Raw genomic sequence first — 20,833 nt, 5'->3', positions numbered from 1 at the left:
TTTGAAAGAGTTACACTGAAACAGAAAGAGACAGAGAAAGAAAGGTCTTCCATCTGCTGGTTCACTCCCCAATTGGCCACAATGGCCAGAGCTGCATCAGTCTGAAAGCAGGAGCCAGGAGTTTCTTCTGGGTCTCCCATGCAGATGCAGAGGCCCAAGGACTTGGACCATCTTTTACTGCTTTCCCAGGCCATAGCAGAGAGTTGGATTGGAAGTTGAGCAGCTGGGTCTCTAACCGGCACCCATATTGGATGCTGGCATTGCAGGCGATGGCTTTAGCCACTATGCCAGAATGCCAGCCCCTGAGATGCTTTTAATGATTTGTCCTCTATTTCAGATATTCTTTCTTCTGGTTTATCAAGTCTGTTGTTAAAGCTTTCTATTGTATTTATTTTCTCTTTGACACATTGATTTCTCCATTTCAGTTTGCATTTTCCTTAATTCTGTCTGCTGGAGAAATTCTCATCCATGTCATGTGCAGAATTTTATAACTCATGTATTTGCTTCTCTGGGTTTTGAGTGATCTGATGATCATTCTTTTGGATTCCTTTTCAGTTATTTCATCAGTTTCATCATCTTCACGGGCTAATGTGGTAGTATTGTTGTGTTCTTTTTTGGGTATCATACTTGCTCTTGCTTCCTATATTTCTTTGCTTGTTTTCACCTGGGTAAACAGTTGTTGGTATCTCCACTGAAGGCTTTATTTATCGAAAGGTGATTCTACAGCTTAGGGGAATGCCTGCTCCTTCAGCAGGTATCCACAGGTGTGTGCTGGGGAGGGCAAAGAGCCCTGACCAGAGCTCAGCTGTGGGGCATGGGCCTGGAGAGGCACATAAGGTGGGCAAGGAAGCTCTCTTCTATTATCACTGGGGAGGCGCATATGACCATGACACTGCTGTGTTCACAGCCCCAAACCCTCTCACCAACTGCCCAGGGTGAGCCTAGGTAACCTTGCACCCCACCAATGGGTGAAAAATACAAAAAAAAAAAAAAGAAATCAATGTGCTCCATAGTGTGAACACACAAATGCCCATAATTTTCCTCCACAACAATTCAAGTAGCTCTGAGCTTCTGGAGTCAGACCCAGTATTGTGCAAAGACCTAACAACATTTGATACCCTTCTGCCAGACTGTCTATTGTACAGTCACAGGATTCCCACAGTCACAGAGTACAAGGCTCCTAGAGCCACAGGGCACAAGGGATCCACTCACCTCTCCTTGATCCCCTCATCATATAACAAGAGCCATTTCACTTCCTGAGCCAGCCACCCGCCCAACAGAGACTGGCATATGAGGAGAGGGGAACAATATGCCCTCCCTTCATGGAACCAAACGGGCATCCTGCCCCACCCCCAGCCTGCACTTCCCAGCCTGGACTCAAAGTCATTGAGGAACACTGATTTCTTCATTAGACAAAATCCACCAGGAGTGTGTGGACTACAGCAGCATTCACATGCTTCATTTCCTCCCCACTGGTCACTGGTTCCTTGCTGGGGGTAGAGGAAGAAATCAACATGCCTTTCTTTCACAGGGATAGGTGAAATTCTGCCCCTTACCAGATCCTTCAGGCTGGACTCAAAGTCATTGCTGTCCATGCAGCTCTCCCTCTGTCCAAATCACCAGTAGTGCAGATTCCCTCACCTCAGTCTGAGAAGATGATATCTCATTAGCCATTGGAGGCACTGTGGCATCATGCTAGCTGCTTTGTGATTGTTCAGTCTTCACAGCTATACAAAGTCTCTCTTCTTTATATAGCCTTTCCATTGAAAAATATCTCCAACGACCCATCAGAATACAGTCCATCTCCTATTCATCTAGTATCTTCCTGTTGTCAATATCAGCATGTTTTTCTCCAGTCACTCAACTTAGATCTCCAGATAACTTTTTTTTATTTCTGTTATTGCCAAAGACACCTCCAAATGAAGAATTCAGTGAACACTGAAAACACCTGAGTTCTGCTGGGATATATAGAAGGGATATAAATAATAGTCAAATGAAAAGATGTCAATTTCTTTCATATAGAGTAAATGACCATGACTCACAACTTTTTTCTGTTTCTTTTCTTAATTTAATTTTGTTCTACAAGTGATATTGGAAACAACACTTTAAAATTTGTACGAAAATGTGGCCTCTTAAAATTACCCAGAAGTGCCATCTGGAGTGCCATATATGTTACCGGAATTTTGGGTGCCATACATTATCACCATATGCTTATTAATAAGTCCCCAATATTGATAACCACAAGAGGGTTCTTAACGTAACAACAGACACCACAGAAATAAAAAGAATCCTCAGAAATTACTACAAAGAGTTCTATGCCAGCAAACAGGGAAATCTGTCAGAAATGGATAGATTCCTGGATACATTCAACCTACTTATATTGGACCATGAAGACATAGAAAACCTAAACAGACCCATAACTGACACAGAAATTGAAAAAGTAATAAAGGCCCTCCCAACAAAGAAAAGCCCAGGACCAGATGGATTCACTGCTGAGTTCTACCAGACAATTAAAGAAGAACTAACTCCAATTCTTCTCAAACTATTCAGAACAATCAAAAAAGAGGGAATCCTCCCAAACTTTTTCTATGTAGCCAGCATCACCTTCATTCCTAAGCCGGAAAAAGATGCAGCATTGAAAGAAAATTACAGACCAATATTCCTGATGAACATAGATGCAAAAATCCTCAATAAAATTCTGGCCAATAGAATGCAACAACACATCAGAAAGATCATCCACCCAGACCAAGTGCGATTTATCCCTGGTATGCAGGGATGGTTCAACGCTCGCAAAACAATCAATGTGATACACCACATTAACAGACTGCAGAAGAAAAACCATATGATTCTCTCAATAGACGCAGAGAAAGCATTTGATAAAATAGAACACCCTTTCATGATGAAAACTCTACGCAAACTGAGTATAGAAAAACATTCCTCAATATGATTAAGGCAATTTATGCAAAACCCACGGCCAACATCCTACTGAATAGGAAAAAGTTGGAATAATTTCCACTGAGATATGGTACCAGGCAGGGATGCAAACTCTCACAACATAGTTCTGGAAGTTTTAGCCAGAGCTATCAGGCAAGAAAAAGAAATTAAAAGGATACAAATTGGGAAGGAAGAACACAAACTATCCCTCTTTGCAGATGATATGATTATTTAGGGGATCCAAAGAACTCCACTAAGAGACTATTGGAACACATAGAAGAGTTTGGCAAAGTAGCAGGATATAAAGTCAATGACAAAACTCAACAGTCTTCGTATACACAGACAATGCCATGGCTGAGGAAGAACTTCTAAGTTCAATCTCATTCACAATAGCCACAAAAACAATCAAATACCCTGGAATAAACTTTTTTTTTAACTTTTATTTAATGAATATAAATTTCCAGTGTACAGCTTATGGATTACAATGGCTTCCCCCTCCCATAACTTCCCTCCCACCCGCAACCCTCCCCTCTCCCGCTCCCTCTCCCATTCCATTTGCATCAAAATTCATTTTCAATTCTCTTTATATACAGAAGATCAATTTAGTATAAAGATTTCAACAGTTTGCACCCACATAGAAACACAAAGTGAAACATACTGTTTGACTACTAGTTATAGCATTAAATCACAATGTACAGCACATTAAGGACAGAGATCCCACATGAGGAGCAACTGCACAGTGGCTCCTGTTGTTGACCCAACAAATTGACACTCTAGTTTATGGCGCCAGTAACCATCCTAGGCTGTCGTCATGAGTTGCCAAGGCTATGGAAGCCTTCCAAGTTTACCGACTCTGATCATATTTAGACAAGGTCATAAAAGACAGAGTGAGGATAGTAACCAATGATCCTAAGAGTGGCATTTACCAGGTTTGCACAATTATACAGCATTAAGTGGGGAAGAGGACCATCAGTACACACAGGTTGGGAGTAGAGCCATTGGTGGTAGAGTAGAGGTTATGATTACAAAGGAATGAGGCCCAAGTGTGCTAGACAGGGTCTAGAACAAAGGACAGAGTCATTATTAGAGGAGCTAAGAAAAGTGCTGTCTAAGCTACAATTAAGTTTTCTGATTGAGAGGCAAATAGAACCTCACAGAAGGGGCTTGATAATAATCTGGTGGGCTTTAGGCCTTGTAAATTCAGAGGCCCAGACCTATCTATCTCTTCACATGGGGTATATCCTAAGGGAGGTGTGAACCTCCTAGGGGAAGGCACTCTGTTGACTTTCATTACTTGGCTGGCCTGGGAGGAGAGCTGGCCAGGTAAAGGCAAGGGGTATCTCTAACAAGAAATTTACAGTTCTGCCTGCAATGTTGCTGACCCTACTTGGCTGTCCCCTCAGCTGCAGTGGTCACTTTGGAAGTTGGGCTGAGTGAAGTGCTTTTCAGCTTAGAGCCAATAAGATCTGTGGCTCTGACCTGGGCATCCTTCGACTCCAGGGCAGGTCCATTTCCCGTGATCCAACTCTTGGCAGAGCTGCCAGGGCTCTTCACAAGCTGACTTCTGCTGAAGCCCAGGCTTACCACTTTGAAAGCCACTGCAGTGGACTGGCCTGTTGGGTCTCCTTGAGGGCAGATCACTGTACAGATCAGCCAGTAATAGGCCTGCCACCCATTGCTTCTGATGCCTAGCTTTCTTTTCCTCCTGGTTTGTGTTAAAGCAGACCAGAGGATGCAAGTCAAGGGAGTGCCCGTTTCCCATCTCTAATCTTCGGTGGCCTGAACTACAAGTCTATAGTCACAGGCATGTTCTGTAGTAGTTTTTCTAAGGTAGACAATGCCCATGAGGAAAATTATATTCTCACTTTAAAACTTTCTTTCCCTTTGGTCTGAAAGGGAGGTGTTTTCTACTTACTGTTTACTTCGCTGATGGCGAAGTAAATCTAGCTATGAGATTATTATTTAAGTTCTTATTTTGGCTCTGCTATTACAGAAAAATGTTAGCCATCTCTTTTATAAGGTCTAAAGATTAAATTGTGCATCCTACAGATTCCTTCATAATAGAATTAGTTTCCTACCTTGAAGAGAATAGGGAAATGAAAGAACAAGTTGGGCTTAGAATAGAGAAATGAGGGAGCAAGTCCTAGATCGCTTGCTGACAATAGCAATATCACATGAATACTTAGCAAACTGTTTCAACCACTAGATAACAACTTAAGAAAACATTTACCAGAAGGTCCAATGCCTTCTATAAATTTTAAGAATCATGTATTTGAAAACACCTCTTAAATATCTAACATGGTGTAGTTTGTTTAGCCAGTAAACTTAAGCACAACCATCTAAAATGTTTTTAGTTTCTTTCTACCAACACGGTTAAAACATATGATACACAGATTCAGGTCACTCAAATTAAAATGTACCTTTGATTGATTTTAGCAGCTTAAATTTATGGACAATCTTATCTATAAGCCATTTAAAATAAAACTCTTAATAAAATTTCCCCATGTGGACATAAAATATGTACACACATATAATATAGTATAATAGACCAATATAGCAATTTTAATAATAGCTTTTAAAATCTTTAACTCTTTTTGTAGATTGCCAATTGATTTGAATTGCTTTTTCTTTTTAGTAACCTCAGTTAACCATACTTTCTCTCAATTGGTACTGTTAATACATATTGGCTTCATCTGTTTACAGAGCCATCCCAAAGTACTGAATACAATAAAAGTGGCTGGAAAAAGTCCATAGGAACCTATAGGAGGACAGCTAAACACAGAACCAACAACGCTTTAGTTTTATGAGCAGCACATCATATATAACTGTGGATGACAAAAGACTTTAAGTCGCCATGTTTAAAATTATAAACTTATCAACCAACAAGAGGCACTTGCTTACTTCACAGTATTTTTGAAAGCACCTGTAGGATTTTACAAGTATTTAACCCTTTAGGCTTCTGGGGCTTTCTCATTAAGATAACTATCATGTCTAATAACACAAGATCATTAGACTTTTTAATTCTCAAACATTTGTATTAATAGCATTTTCCATTATAGAAACTTAAAGTCTGGTACCACATCACATCTTGACTGTCCTTCTAATATCATCCAAATAGACTGATTAGTTGGTGTCTCTATAAGATGAGAGACATAGGTCCTTCGATTTTTTCAGTTGGGCCCAAACTGGAAAAACCAAAGTCCAGGATTTACTGGAAATTTTAGAGACCAGATTGTTTGAAACTTTGATTTTTTGAATGCCTGTCAAGAATGCCAAGAAGGCTCAAAATCCAAAATATCTGCTTGAAATAAGATTTCTTTTTTTTTACTTTTCTTCCTGAAATATTTTAATAAAAATTTGGCCATTTCCAAGAAATACCCACTGCATGCCCATCAATAAAAGAGAACCTTAACAAAATAGAAAATTTACCATATGGCTATGATTTAAAGGAAAAAAAAATTGCAGACACTCGAGTATATCAGTGAAGTCCAATATTAAAGTCACATTCATTCTTATGGGCTATGATTAGGAATCCGGTTAGATATCAAAATAAAACTTAATACAAATGCAGAACTATTTAGGTCAAAGGACCTCTATAGAAATATCTTTTCTCAAACGCATTCCAGTTTGAGACTCTATTTTAGAATAAGGCATAACAAATGTTAACAGATGACAAACAAACAAGGTGATGATAAGGGGATTCTACAATTTCCCACATACTCTTAACCTGGTAAAAACAAATCTAGAATTTGTTTTTATTTATTTTTGTTTAAACAATTGTCAAGACTGGAATCAAAGAGAAGGCACAACAGTTTTGCTCTGGTTTTTTGTTATTTGGATTTCAGGACTTTTTTGTTTTTGTTTTCTATTTTTTTTTACAAATACAAATTAAACATGAAAAAAAATTCTACTTCAAAAAAATTCTAACAGTTCAAGAAAAGCTCATCAGATGCATATTACACATTTAAAACCTATCTCACAATTTAAGCTTTAGTGGTAGAAACAGTGTTTCAGAATTGTATTGTGATCACATACCAAAACAAATTAACTCTATTAACACCTTTTTAAAATAGCCATTTCCCCAACGGAATGTGTCTTGCTTATTACTGACATTTGGTATGTTTCATTCATTGGAATATTTCTTATTTTCTACATATTTCAGAAACCTGTGAGAAACAGGATTTGATAAACATTTTGAAGGCAAGAAAAATCCAATTGTTCTATGAGAGTCATGACCTTCTGGTGTAGAAAAGTTGCCTCTGGAAAATTTAACAAGTTTCATTTTCTCTAGTATGGCTAAAAACTGAATAAAAGGTGAAATAAGATTTCTTAAAATCATGACATAACATAGTCCAAATTTGATCATTGTTACAAGGTGATTATTCAAATTTTTGAAAATAAGCACATATTTAAATAACCCATAGCTCTTAATAAAAATTCAGCTGTTTTTGAACAATTAGAATTTAACAGACATCAAGAGAACATAATAGATTACTTTAACATATTGCTTTACCAGAGCATCAGAGTTTAATTCTATGTCAAAGAGAAATTGAGCTTCCTGTGATCTTTGGCTGTGAGGTTTCCTTCCTTTACCTTCTTTCATATTGGTGACCATGTTTCTGTGTTTCTGTGCGTAAGACATCTTTAAGCATCTTTTGCAGGGCAGGATGAGTGGCAACAAATTCTTTCAGTTTCTGTTTGCTATGAAAAGTCTTAATTTCACCTTCATTCACAAATGAGAGCTTTGCCGGATATAGTATTCTGGGCTGGCAGTTTTTCTCTCTTAGTACCTGGGCTATGTCTCACCATTCCCTTCTAGCTTGTAGGGTTTCTGATGAGAAGTCTGCTGTGAGTCTAATTGGAGATCCTCTAAGAGTAATCTGACGTTTCTCTCTTGCACATTTTAGGATCTTTTCTTTATGTTTCACTGTGGTGAGTTTGATTACAACATGTCGTGGTGAGGATCTCTTTTGGTCATGTTTATTAGGGGTTCTATGAGCTTCCTGTACTAAGATGTCTCTGTCCTTCTCCAAACCTGGGAAATTTTCTGCTAGTATCTCACTGAAAATGCCTTCTAATCCTTTCTCCCTCTCTATGCCTTCAGGAACTCCTAGAACCCGAATGTTGGGTTTTTTAATAGTATCCTGTAGATTCCCGACAATATTTTTTAGATTTCTAATTTCCTTTTCTTTTCTTTGATTTGACTGTTTCATTTCCTTTTCTCTGTCTTCTAAGTATGATATTCTCTCTTCTGCTTCGCCCATTCTGTTTTTAAGGCTCTCTAATGTGTTTGTCATTTGATCTATTGAGTTCTTCATTTCATTATGATTTCTCATCACTATCAGAGTTTCTTGTTCCACTAGTTGTTTCATTTCATTTTGATTCCTCCTTAATATTTCACTTTCACGAGAGATTTTCTATCTTGTCCATTAAGGATTTCTGTAGTTCAAGAATTTGTTTTTGAGAAGTTCTTAATGTTCTTATCAATTTTTTGAGATCCTCTTCTTGCATTTCTTCAATCTCATCATCTTCATAATCTTGAGTTGGGGTGTCTTTTTCATTTGGGGGCGTCATAGTGTCTTCCTTGTTCTTGTTAGCTTGGTTTTTGCATTTGTTGTTTGGCATGTTGGAGATATTTGGTTTCTTCACTGTGGTGTTTTTTCTTGTTACACTATGGCTCTATATTAAGTGGACTGTCTGCTTTCAGTGGAGCCTTAGAGGCTTGAGATGAGTGTGGACTGAGAGCTGTGTTTGGTTCCTTAGGGTTGAGGGTGTGTCAAAGATGACACTCCCAGGTTAGGTGTGGTAAATCTCTCTCTTTTTTGATTCAAAAGGGAAGTAATTCCGCACAGCTGAACGTAATTGGAGGTAGTTAGCAGGCAAATGATATACCCACAGGAGCCAGAGATCGGAAGCTCTTTCCCAAGGACCACACAGGGAATCTGCGCTGCCCTCAGTGTGGGCTCCAATTCTCCTGCAGTCTCCCACTGGGTTGCCAAGTTAGATGCCAATCTCCTGTTATTTCACCCCTCCCCCTAGAGTCAGGTCTTTCTGCTAGGCTCAGGGCCGGTGCAGACCCGAGGTCGCCCTGCTTATGACGTACGTCCAAATTGGCGCCTGCTCTGTCTTGCTTGCCTTTGAGAGGTGAGCGGAGAGAGAGAGACTTGTGTCCGTATCAGTCACTTTTTTTATTTTTTTCCTCTCTCTCTTCTAGTTAGCCTGGTGAACTTTTCCCCACGGAGTTTCAAGCCTCGTTCCCTCTAGCCTCCTCTTTCTGCTTGCCCGCTGGTGTCTCAGGCTATTGAGGTTCGGCTCACCTTGCGTTCCAGTGCTGGTGTGTTGAGTCTGCCGCTGGTGTCCCGAACTTGGGCTCCCATGCTCTCCACGCAGGTCCACTGTGAATCACTAGTTCCGGAAGAGTTTCCTCTGCTGTTTCATCCCCTACTCTTCCTTGACCCTGCAGTATCTCCACTTATATTAAACTTTCTCTCCCCCCGGACTAATAGTGTGCTCCCTGCCTATTCCACCATCTTGCCGCTCTCGATCCATTGGAATAAACTTAACCAAGGATGTTAAAGATCTCTATGATGAGAATTACAAAATCTTTAAAAAAAAAGAAATAGAAGAGGATACCAAAAAATGGAAAAATCTTCCATGCCCATGGATTGGAAGAATCAATATAATGAAAATGTCCATACTCCCAAAAGATCTGGAAAAAATGATCCTGAAATTCATATGGAGACACGGAGACCTCAAATAGCTATTGCAAACTTGTACAACAGAAACAAAGCCAGAACCATCACAATACCAGACTTCAGGACACTGTACAGAGCAGTTGTTATCAAAACAGCATGGTTCCGGTACAGAAACAAGTGGATAGATTAATGGAAAAGAATAGACACACCAGAAATCAATCCAAACATCTGCAGCCAATTTGAATTTGTTCAAGGATCTAAAACCAATCCCTGGAGTAAGGACAGTCCATTCCAGAAATGGTGCTGGGAAAACTGGATTTCCACGTGCAGAAACGTGAAGCAAGTCCCTTAACTTACAACTTACACCTTACAAAAAATCCACTCAATATGGATTAAAGACTTAAATCTATGACCAGACACCATCAAGTTATTAGAGAACATTGGAGAAACCCTGCAAGATATTGGCACCAGCAAAGACTTCTTGGAAAAGAACCCAGAAGCACAGGCAGTCAGCCAAAATTAACACTTGGGATTGCATCAAATTGAGAAGTTTCTGTACTACAAATGACACAGTAAGGAAAGTGAATAGGCAACTGACAGAATGGGAAAAAATATTTGCAAACTATGCCACGGATAAAGGGTTAATAAAAAGAATCTACAAAGGGATCAAGAAACTCAGGCAGAACCAAGATGGCGGATAGTGAGGACATGCACCGTAGTTTGGGAAAATAAAGTTTCATAAAAGTGGAATTACTGTAGCCTCAGGAAAAGACTCAAGAGAAAAACTGCAGAGGAAACGCTTCCGGATCTAGTGGATGTGACAGAGAGGACCTACTGGGAGCCCACCACATGGTAACCCAACCGTGGGAGCTGAGCCGCAGATCTCGCCAGCACAGGAATGGACGGAAGGTAAGACAAAGACATCAGAAACCCGAGATATTGGGGGTGAAAAGCAGAGGCATCTCTCTTCACTCACCAAGCAAAACAATGAGCAGGTGCCATTTTACGTATGTAAAGCGCCACCAACAAGTTCACAAACTCAGTAACTTTGGAACTTTGGTGAAACTTGAGAACACATTGAGGGCTGCATAATCTCTTAGTGTGGTCCCAGGGGTAGATCAAACGAATATTTCAACTATCCGCAATTCCACTCACCTGTGCCAAATTACTTCCCAACTGAGTCAAAAAGAGAGAGAGAGAGAGAGAGAGAGAGTGATCCAGCAAGGAGAAAGGGAGAGAACAATGTGGGTGAGTCACTTTTTGCACAGCCTTAAACCTGAAGAATCAAGCGGAGCTCTCTGGCCACACCCATCACAGCCTCTAAAGATCCATCAAAGCAGACAGCCCACTTAGAGGCATAGTATAACGAGAAAAAACCACCACCACCACCACAACAACAAAAAAAAAACTAAATTATCTCCAACATGCCAAACAACAAACGTAGAAAGCGAGGTAACAAGAGCAAGGAAGACACTATGATGCCCCAAATGAAAAAGACACCCCAATCCAAGATTATGAAGATGAAGAGATAGAGGAAATGCAAGAAGCACATCTCAAAAAATTGATAAGAACATTAAGAACTTCTCAAAAACAAATTCTTGAACTACAGAAATCCTTAATGGACAAGATAGAAAATCTCTCTCGTGAAAGTGAAATATTAAGGCGGAATCAAAATGAAATGAAACAACTAGTAGAACATGAAACTGTGATAGTGACAAAAAACCACAATGAAATGAAGAACTCAATAGATCAAATGACAAACACATTAGAGAGCCTTAAAAACAGAATGGGTGAAGCAGAAGAGAGAATATCAGACTTAGAAGACAGAGAACAGGAAAGGAAACAGGCAAACCAAAGAAAAGAAGAAGAAATCAGAAATCTAAAAATACTGTCAGGAATCTACAGGATACTATTAAGAAACCCAACATTCAGGATCTAGGAGTTCCTGAAGGCATGGAGAGGGAGAAAGGATTAGAAGGCATTTTCAGTGATATACTAGCAGAAAATTTCCCAGGTTTGGAGAAGGACAGAGACATCCTAGTACAGGAAGCTCATAGAACCCCTAATAAAAATGACCAAAAGAGATCCTCACCACGACACGTCGTAATCAAACTCACCACAGTGAAATATAAAGAAAAGATCCTAAAATGTACAAGAGAGAAATGTGAGATTACTCTCAGAGGATCTCCAATTAGACTCACAGCTGATTTCTTGTCAGAAACCCTACAAGCTAGGAGAGAATGGCGAGACATACCCCAGGTACTAAGAGAGAAAAACTGCCAACCCAGAATATTATATCCTGCAAAGCTCTCATTTGTGAATGAAGGTGAAATTAAGACCTTTCACAGCAAACAGAAATTGAAAGAATTTGTTGCCACCTGTCCAGCCCTGCAAAAGATGCTTAAAGATGTGTTACATACAGAAACACAGAAACATGGTCACCAATATGAAAGAAGATAAAGGAAGGAAACCTCAGAGCAAAAGATCACAGGAATCTCAAACCAGATATTAGAAAATATCTTTGGCAAATGACAGGGCAAAGTTACTCCTTCTCAATAGTCACATTGAATGCTAATGACTGAACTGTCCAGTTAAAATACACCGATTGGCTGATTGGGTTAAGGAACAAAACCCATCTTTTTGCTGCTTACAAGAAACTCATTTTTCCAACATGATGCATACACACTGAAAGTGAAAGGCTGGAAAAAGACATAGCATGCCAACAGAAATGAAAAAAGAGCGGTCGTAGCCATATTAATATTGGACAACATAAACTTTACCACAAAAACTGTCAGGAGAGACAAAGAGGGGCACTATTCAATGATTAAGGGATCCATTCAACAGGAAGATATAATGATTATCCATGTATATGCACCTAATTACAGGGCACCAGTTTATTTAAAAGACTTGTTAAGGAACTTAAAGGGAGACTTAGACCCCAATACAATAGTACTGGGGGACTTCAATACTCCAGTCTCAGAGATAGACAGATCAATAGGACAGAATGTCAACAAGGGGACAGTAGATTTAAATGACACTATAGCCCAAATGGATCTAACAGACATCTACAGAACATTTCATCCTACATCTAAGGACTTTACATTCTTCTCAGCAGTACATGGAACCTTCTCTAGGATTGACCACATACTAGGCCATAAAGTAAGTCTCAGCAAATTCAAAAGAATTAGAATCATACCATGCAGCTTCTCAGATCACAAAGGAATGAAATTGGAAATTAGCAACTCGGGAATCCCTAGAGCACATCCAAACACATGGAATTGAACAACATGCTCCTGAATGAACAATGGGTCATAGAAAAAATTAAAAGAGAAATCAAAAATTTTCTGGAAGTAAATGAGGATAAAAGCAAAACATACCAAAACATATGGGATACAACAAAAGCAGTGTTAAGAGGAACGTTTATATCAATAGATGCCTACATCAAGAAATTGGGAAGGCACCAAATAGATGAGCTTTCAAGTCATCTCAAGAATCTAGAAAATCTGCAGCAAACCAAACCCAAACCCAGTAGGAGAATAGAAATAATTAAAATCAAAGAAGAAATCAACAGGATTGAATGCAAATAACATTACAAAAAATCAGCCAAATGAGGAGCTGGCTTTTGAAAAAATAAACAAAATTGACACCCCCATTGGCCCAACTAACTAAAAAAACAAGAGAAAAGATCCAAATCAATAGGATCAGAGATGAAAAGGGAAACGTAACAACAGACACCACAGAAATAAAAAGAATCATCAGAAATTACTACAAGGACCTGTATGCCAGCAAACAGGGAAATCTATCAGAAATGGACAGATTCCTGGACACATACAACCTCCCTAAATTGAGCCAGGAAGACATAGAAAACCTAAACAGACCCATAACTGACACAGAAATTGAAACAGTAATAAAGGCCCTCCCAACAAAGACAAGCCCAGGGCCAGATGGATTCACTGCTGAGTTCTACCAGACATTTATGGAAGAACTAACTCCAATTCTTCTCAAACTATTCAGAGCAATCGAAAAAGAGGGAATCCTCCCAAATTCTTTCTATGAAGCCAGCATCACCTTAATTCCTAAGCCTGAAAAAGATGCAGCATTGAAAGAGAATTACAGACCAATATCCCTGATGAACATAGATGCAAAAATACTCAATAAGATTCTGGCCAATAGAATGCAACAAAACATCAGAAATATCATCCACCCAGACCAAGTGGGATTTATCCCCGGTATGCAGGGATGGTTCAACGCTCGCAAAACTCAAACTATCCCTCTTTGCAGATGATATGATTCTTTATTTAGGGGACCCAAAGAACTCTACTAAGAGACTGCTGACACTCCTCAAAGAGTTTGGCAAAGTAGCAGGATATAAAATCAATGCACAAAAATCAACAGCCTTTGTATACACAGGCAATGTCACAGCTGAGGAAGAACTGCTAAGATGAACCCATTCACAATAGCTACAAAAACAATCAAATACCTTGGAATAAACTTAACCAAAGACGTTAAAGATCTCTACGATGAAAATTACAAAACCTTATAGAAAGAAATAGAAGAGGATACCAAAAAATGGAGAAATCTTCCATGCTCATGGATTGGAAGAATCAATATCATCAAAATGTCTATTCTCCCAAAAGCAATTTATACATTCAATGCAATACCAATCAAGATACCGAAGACATTCTTCTCAGATCAGGAAAAAATGATGCTGAAATTCATTTAGAGACATAGGAAACCTCGAATAACCAAAGCAATCCTGTACAACAAAAATAAAGCCGGAGGCATCACAATACCAGATTTCAGGACATACTACAGGGCAGTTGTTATCAAAACAGCATGGCACTGGTACAGAAACAGATGGATAGACCAATGGAACAGAATAGAAACACCAGAAATCAATCCAAACATCTACAGCCAACTTATATTTGACCAAAGATCCAAATCTAATCCCTGGAATAAGGACAGCCAATTCAATAAATGGTGCTGGGAAAATTGGATTTCCACATGCAGAAGCTTGAAGCAAGACCCATACCTTTCACCTTACACAAAAATTCACTCAACTTGTATTAAAGACTTAAATCTATGACCCGAAACCATCAAATTATTAGAGAGCATTGGAGAAACCCTGCAAGATAAAGGTACCAGCAAAGACTTCTTGGAAAAGACCCCAGGAGCACAGGCATTCAAAGCCAAAATTAACTATTGGGATTGCATCAAACTGAGAAGTTTCTGTACTTCAAAAGAAACAGTCAGGATAGTGAATAGGCAACCGACTAATGGGAAAAATATTTGCAAACTATACTACAGATAAAGGGTTGATAACCAGAATCTACAAAGAAATCAAGAAATGCCACAACATCAAAACAAACAACCCACTTAAGAGATGGGCCAAGGACCTCAAGAGACATTTTTCAAAAGAGGAATTTCAAAATTGCCAACAGACACATGAAAAAATGTTCAAATCACTAGCAATCAGAGAAATGCAAATCAAAACCACAATGAGGTTTCACCTCACCCCAGTGAGAATGGCTCACATTCAGAAATTTACCAACAACAGATGCTGGAGAGGATGTGGGGAAAAAGGGACACTAACCCACTGTTGGTGGGAATGCAAACTGGTTCAGCCACTATGGAAGTCTGTCTGGAGATTCCTCAGAAACCTGAACATAACCCTACCATACAACCCAGCCATCCCACTCCTTGGAATTTACCCAAAGGAAATTAATTTGGCAAATAAAAAAGCCATCTGCACATTAATGTTTATTGCAGCTCAATTCACAATAGCTAAGACCTGGAACCAACCCAAATGCCCATCAACAGTAGACTGGATAAAGAAATTATAGGACATGAACTCTATAGAATACTATACAGCGGTAAGAAATAATGAAACCCAGTCATTTGCAACAAGATGGAGCAATCTGGAAAACATCATGCTGAGTGAATTAAGGCAGTCCCAATGAGACAAATATCTTATATTCTCCCTGATCATCGACAACTGAGCACCAAAGGGGAAACCTGTTGAAGTGAAATGGACACTATAAGAAACAATGACCTGATCAGCTCTTGTCCTGACTCTAGATGTACAATGTAATACTTTATCCCTTTTAGTACTTGTTGTTGTTTTTGTTGTTGTTGTTCTAGTACTAGTGGTTGAAATCTGTAATTAACACATAATTGTTGTTAGGTATTTAAATTGTAACTGAAACGTGATCCCTGTTAAATTTCAGAGTGGAAAAAGAGAGGGAGGAGATGTACAATTTGGGACATGCTCAATCAGACTTGCCCCAAATGGTGGAGTTATAAATGTGCCAGGGGATTCCAATACAATCCCATCAAGGTGGCATGTACCAATGCCGTCTTACTAGTCCAAGTGATCAATTTCAGTTCACCATCGATGGCTCTGATAGGTCTAAGAATCAAAGGGATCACACAAACCAGACAAGTGTCTGCTAATACTGATAGAATCAAAAAGAGAGAGAAAGATCCAACATGGGAAGTGGGATACACAGCAGACTAATAAAATGGCAGATGTCCTAAACAACACTCTGGCCTCAGAATCAGTCCTTAAGGCATTCGGATCTGGCTGAAGAGCCCATGAGAGTATTGCAGGCATGGAAAGCCAAGATACCATGGAAAAGAAAAAAAGAAGAAGACCTAAATGAAAGATCCCTGAAGTGAGATCCCAGTGGAAAAAACAGGGCCATCAAAGAAGGAGGTACCTTTCTCTGAAGGGAGGAGAGAACTTCCACTTTGACTATGACCCTGTCCAAATAAGGTCAAATCGGTGAACTCAAGAGGCTTCCATAGCCTTGGCAATTCATGACTAGAGCCTAGGGAGATTACTGACGCCATGAACAGGAGTGTCAAATAGTTAAGTCAGCAACAGAAGTCACTGTGTAATTACATCCCATGTGGGATCTGTCCTTAATGTGTTGTCTAATGTGCAGTGATGCTATGACTTGTACTGAAACAGTTTTTTGCACTTTGTGTTTCTGCATGGGTGCAAATTGATGAGATCTTTACTAATTAGCCGGCGCCGCGGCTCACTAGGCTAATCCTCTGCCTTGTGGCGCCGGCACACCAGGTTCTAGTCCCGGTCGGGGCACCGATCCTGTCCTGGTTGCCCCTCTTCCAGGCCAGCTCTCTGCTGTGGCCAGGGAGTGCAGTGGAGGATGGCCCAAGTGCTTGGGCCCTGCACCCCATGGGAGACCAGGAGAAGCACCTGGCTCCTGCCATCGGATCAGCGCGGTGCGCTGGCCGCAGCGCGCCTACCGCGGCAGCCATTGGAGGGTGAACCAACGGCAAAAGGAAGACCTTTCTCTCTGTCTCTCTCTCTCTCACTGTCCACTCTGCCTGTAAAAAATAAAAAATAAATAAAAACAAAAAAATTAAAAAAAGAGATCTTTACTAATTATGTTCTGAATCGATCTTCTGTATATAAAGATAATTGGAAATGAAAAAAAAACCTGGTGTTAAATTGGAAATGGCATAGATAATTAATTAATTTTTAAAAAAATATTATGTAGGATCTCTGTCTTTAATGTGCTGTACACTGTGATTTCATGCTATAACTAGTACTCCAACAGTAATTTTTTCACTTTGTGTTGCTATATGGGGGCAAACTGTTGAAATCGTTACCTAATATATACTAAACTGATCTTCTGTATATAAAGAGAATTGAAAATAAATCATGATGTGATTGGAAGGGGAGAGGGAGCGGGGGGGAATAGGATTGTGGGTGGGAGGGAAGTTTTGGGAGGGGGAATCCATTGTAACCCATGGGCAGTGCTTTGGAAATTTATATTCGTTAAATAAAAGTTTAATAAAAAAAGAAACTCCACAATATCAAAACAAACAACCCACTTAAGAGATGGGCCAAGGACCTCAAGAGACATTTTTCAAAAGAGGAAATCCAAATGGCCAACAGGCACATGAAAAAATATTCAAGATCACTAGCAATCTGGGAAATGCAAATCAAAACCATAATGAGGTTTCACCTCACCCCAGTGAGAATGGCTCACATTCAGAAATCTACCAACAGTAGATGCTGGAGAGGATGTGGGGAAAAAGGGACACTAACCCACTGTTGATGGGAATGCAAACTGATTATGCCACTATGGAAGTCAGTCTGGAGATTCCTCAGAAACCTGAACATAACCCTACCATACAACCCAGCCATCCCACTCCTTGGAATTTACCCAAAGGAAATTAATTTGGCTAATAAAAAAGCCATCTGCACATTAATGTTTATTGCAGCTCAATTCACAATAGCTAAGACCTGGAACCAACCGAAATGCCCATCAACACTAGACTGGATAAAGAAGTAATGGACATGTACTCCATAGAATACTATACAGCAGTAAGAAACAATGAAACCCAGTCATTTGCAACAAAATGGAGGAATCTGGAAAACAGCATGCCTAGTGAATTAAGCCAGTCCCAAAGGGACATATATCATATGTTCTCCCTGATCGGTTACAACTAACCAAGCACCAAAAAGGAAACCTGTGAAAGTGTAAGGGACACTATGAGAAACAGTGACTTATCAGCCCTTGTGCTGACTGCTGATGAACAATTTAATACTTTATTCCTTTAAGTACTTTTTTGTTCTAATTAATACTATTGGTTGAACTCTGTACCTAATGCACAATTATTCTTATGTGTTTAAATTTAACTGAAAAGTGGTCCCTGTTAAATATAAGATTGGGATAAGAGAGGGAGGAGAAATATAATTTGGGACATGCTCAATTGGATTTGCCCCAAGTGGTGGAATTAGAAATGCGCCAGGGGATTCCAATACAATCCCATCAAGGTTGAATGTAACAATGCCATCTCACTATTCCAAGTGATCAGTTTTGCTCACAACTGATCATATTGATAGGTCTTAGTCAAAGAGATCATAGAAACAAGACTAGTGTCTGCTAATACCAACTGATAGAATAAAAAAGGGAGAGAATGATCCAACATAGGAAGGGAGAGACACAGCAGACTCATAGAAATGTAGATGTCCTAAACAACACTCTGGCCTCAGAATCAGCCCTTAAGGCATTCGGATCTGGCTGAAGAGCCCATGAGAGTATTGTAGGCATGGAAAGCCAAGATACAATGGAAAAGAAAAAAAAGAAGAAGACCTAAATGAAAGATCTCTGCAAGTGAGATCCCAGTGGAAAAAACAGGGCCATCAAAGAAGGAGGTACCTTTCTCTGAAGGGAGGAGAGAACTTCCACTTTGACTATGACCCTGTCCAAATAAGGTCAAATCGGTGAACTCAAGAGGCTTCCATAGCCTTGGCAACTCATGACTAGAGCCTAGGGAGATTACTGACGCCATAATAAGAGTGTACAATTGTTAAATCAACAACAGGAGTCACTGTGCACGTACTCCTCATGTAGGATTTTGTCCTTAATGTGTTGTACTATGTGAAATAACGGTATAAGTAGTACTCAAATAGTTTTTTATACTTTGTGTTTCTGTGTGGGTGCAAACTGATGAAATCTTTACTTAATATACACTAAATCGATCTTCTGTATATAAAGAGAATTGAAAATGGGCAGACGAGTTGACTCAAGGGAGGCCGCGGTGTCGTGGCGGAGGGGGTGCAGCTGAGGCCGGAACCCTGCCCTGGAGCTGGGTGGTTGAGTGGCGGGCGAGGCCGTGTCTCTTGGCGCGGCAGCCCCGGGCTCCGCCGGGGCAGCTTACTAAAAAGTACAGCTCATGCTCAACAATATTTCTAGATGACAGCACAGTCAGTTCTAATCTTACAACCACAATAAAATGTGTGACCTTAGCAATATATTACCACATAAAGAACAGAGATGCAAATAGATCCCTGGATATTTTTGATGAGAGATCACATCCACTCACACGAGAAAAGGTTCCAGAGGAGTACTTTAAGCATGATCCTGAACACAAATTTATTTACAGATTTGTCCGTACGCTTTTCAGTGCTGCACAGCTTACAGCTGAATGTGCAATAGTCACTTTGGTTTACTTAGAAAGAATTTTAACTTATGCTGAGATCGACATTTGTCCCACTAACTGGAAAAGAATTGTCTTGGGAGCCATTCTTCTCGCCTCCAAGGTTTGGGACGATCAGGCTGTGTGGAATTGGACTACTGCCAGATCCTCAAGGACATCACGGTTGAGGACATGAATGAGATGGAACGGCATTTTTTGGAGCTACTTCAGTTTAATATTAATGTTCCTGCCAGTGTTTATGCCAAATACTACTTTGACCTTCGCTCCTTAGCAGATGACAACAATCTGAATTTTCTGTTTGCTCCTCTCAGCAAGGAAAGAGCACAGAACCTAGAGGCCATTTCCAGATTGTGTGAAGACAAATACAAAGACTTGTGTAGAGCTGCTATGAGACGATTTTTCAGCGCTGATAATTTCATTGGCATTCAGCGCTCTAATGCTATCCTCTCTTAAAGGGAGTAATGAGAGGGTTCTAACATCCTCAATCCCTCATCTACAAGGACTGGAGAACTGTCACCTCTCTGGCTCAAAAACCAGCAAAGTTAGTATTTTCACCAAAAACAAAGACATGGTATTCAAGAGACTTGTGGACAATGAGGAGGATTGCACTCCAAAGGAAAGAATGGGACCTTGTTAATGCAACAACACACCCTTCTGTCCTTTTTAATGTAAACAGAGTTTAAAAAAAAACACTTCAGAAAGGGAAAGCTCCCAACCCACACACAGATATTTCTTTACTATGTAGGTCAATAGCTGTGAACTACATGAGATTTTTTTTAATTAATAGTTAAAATTTTTAGACATTACAGACACTGACCCTATAACTTATCTTTTTCTTATTTTTCTTACCCTCTTCCAGTATTGCTGCATATGCCTTTAGAATCAATGCAGTATTATCCTTGAAACATGGGAATCTTACCAGCTCACAAAGCCACGTAGGAGCAGACTGTAGCATTGTTAGGAATTGAGGGTATTTCCTGCATCATTGAAGCTCCTCATCATCATTGGCAATCAATTTAAACCAAAAAGCTGCTGGATAACACTTGTCATTCCTGTTCTTTGCAAGCACTACGTTCTAGCATTTTAGCACATTTGGGGTCATAAAGAGAAAGTATCAGTTGTTGATGATCTACTTCTGTTGAGGCCATGCTGTATTTCTCATGAACTGTAATGGTGCTTTTCATCTTCTGATAATTTTCCTTATTTATCAAATAACTGTATTAAAA

At 39.7% G+C, this 20,833-nt stretch overlaps 1 protein-coding gene across 1 annotated transcript; it reads left to right on the top strand.

Moving 5' to 3' along the window:
* Positions 1-880: 880 nt before the first annotated feature.
* On the top strand, positions 881-20,297 carry LOC133753974 (cyclin-Y-like protein 1). The gene is given in 3 exon segments (XM_062184612.1): positions 881-935; positions 19,184-19,735; positions 19,738-20,297. Coding segments are annotated over 3 exon segments (930 nt in total). The 3' UTR covers positions 20,061-20,297.
* The last annotated feature ends 536 nt before the right edge of the window (positions 20,298-20,833 follow it).

This window comes from Lepus europaeus, chromosome Y (genome assembly GCF_033115175.1).
Source record: "Lepus europaeus isolate LE1 chromosome Y, mLepTim1.pri, whole genome shotgun sequence".
Classification (NCBI taxonomy): Eukaryota; Metazoa; Chordata; class Mammalia; order Lagomorpha; family Leporidae; genus Lepus; species Lepus europaeus.
Note: the sequence above shows the minus strand (reverse complement) of the source record. Positions and strands in the feature narration are given on the sequence as shown.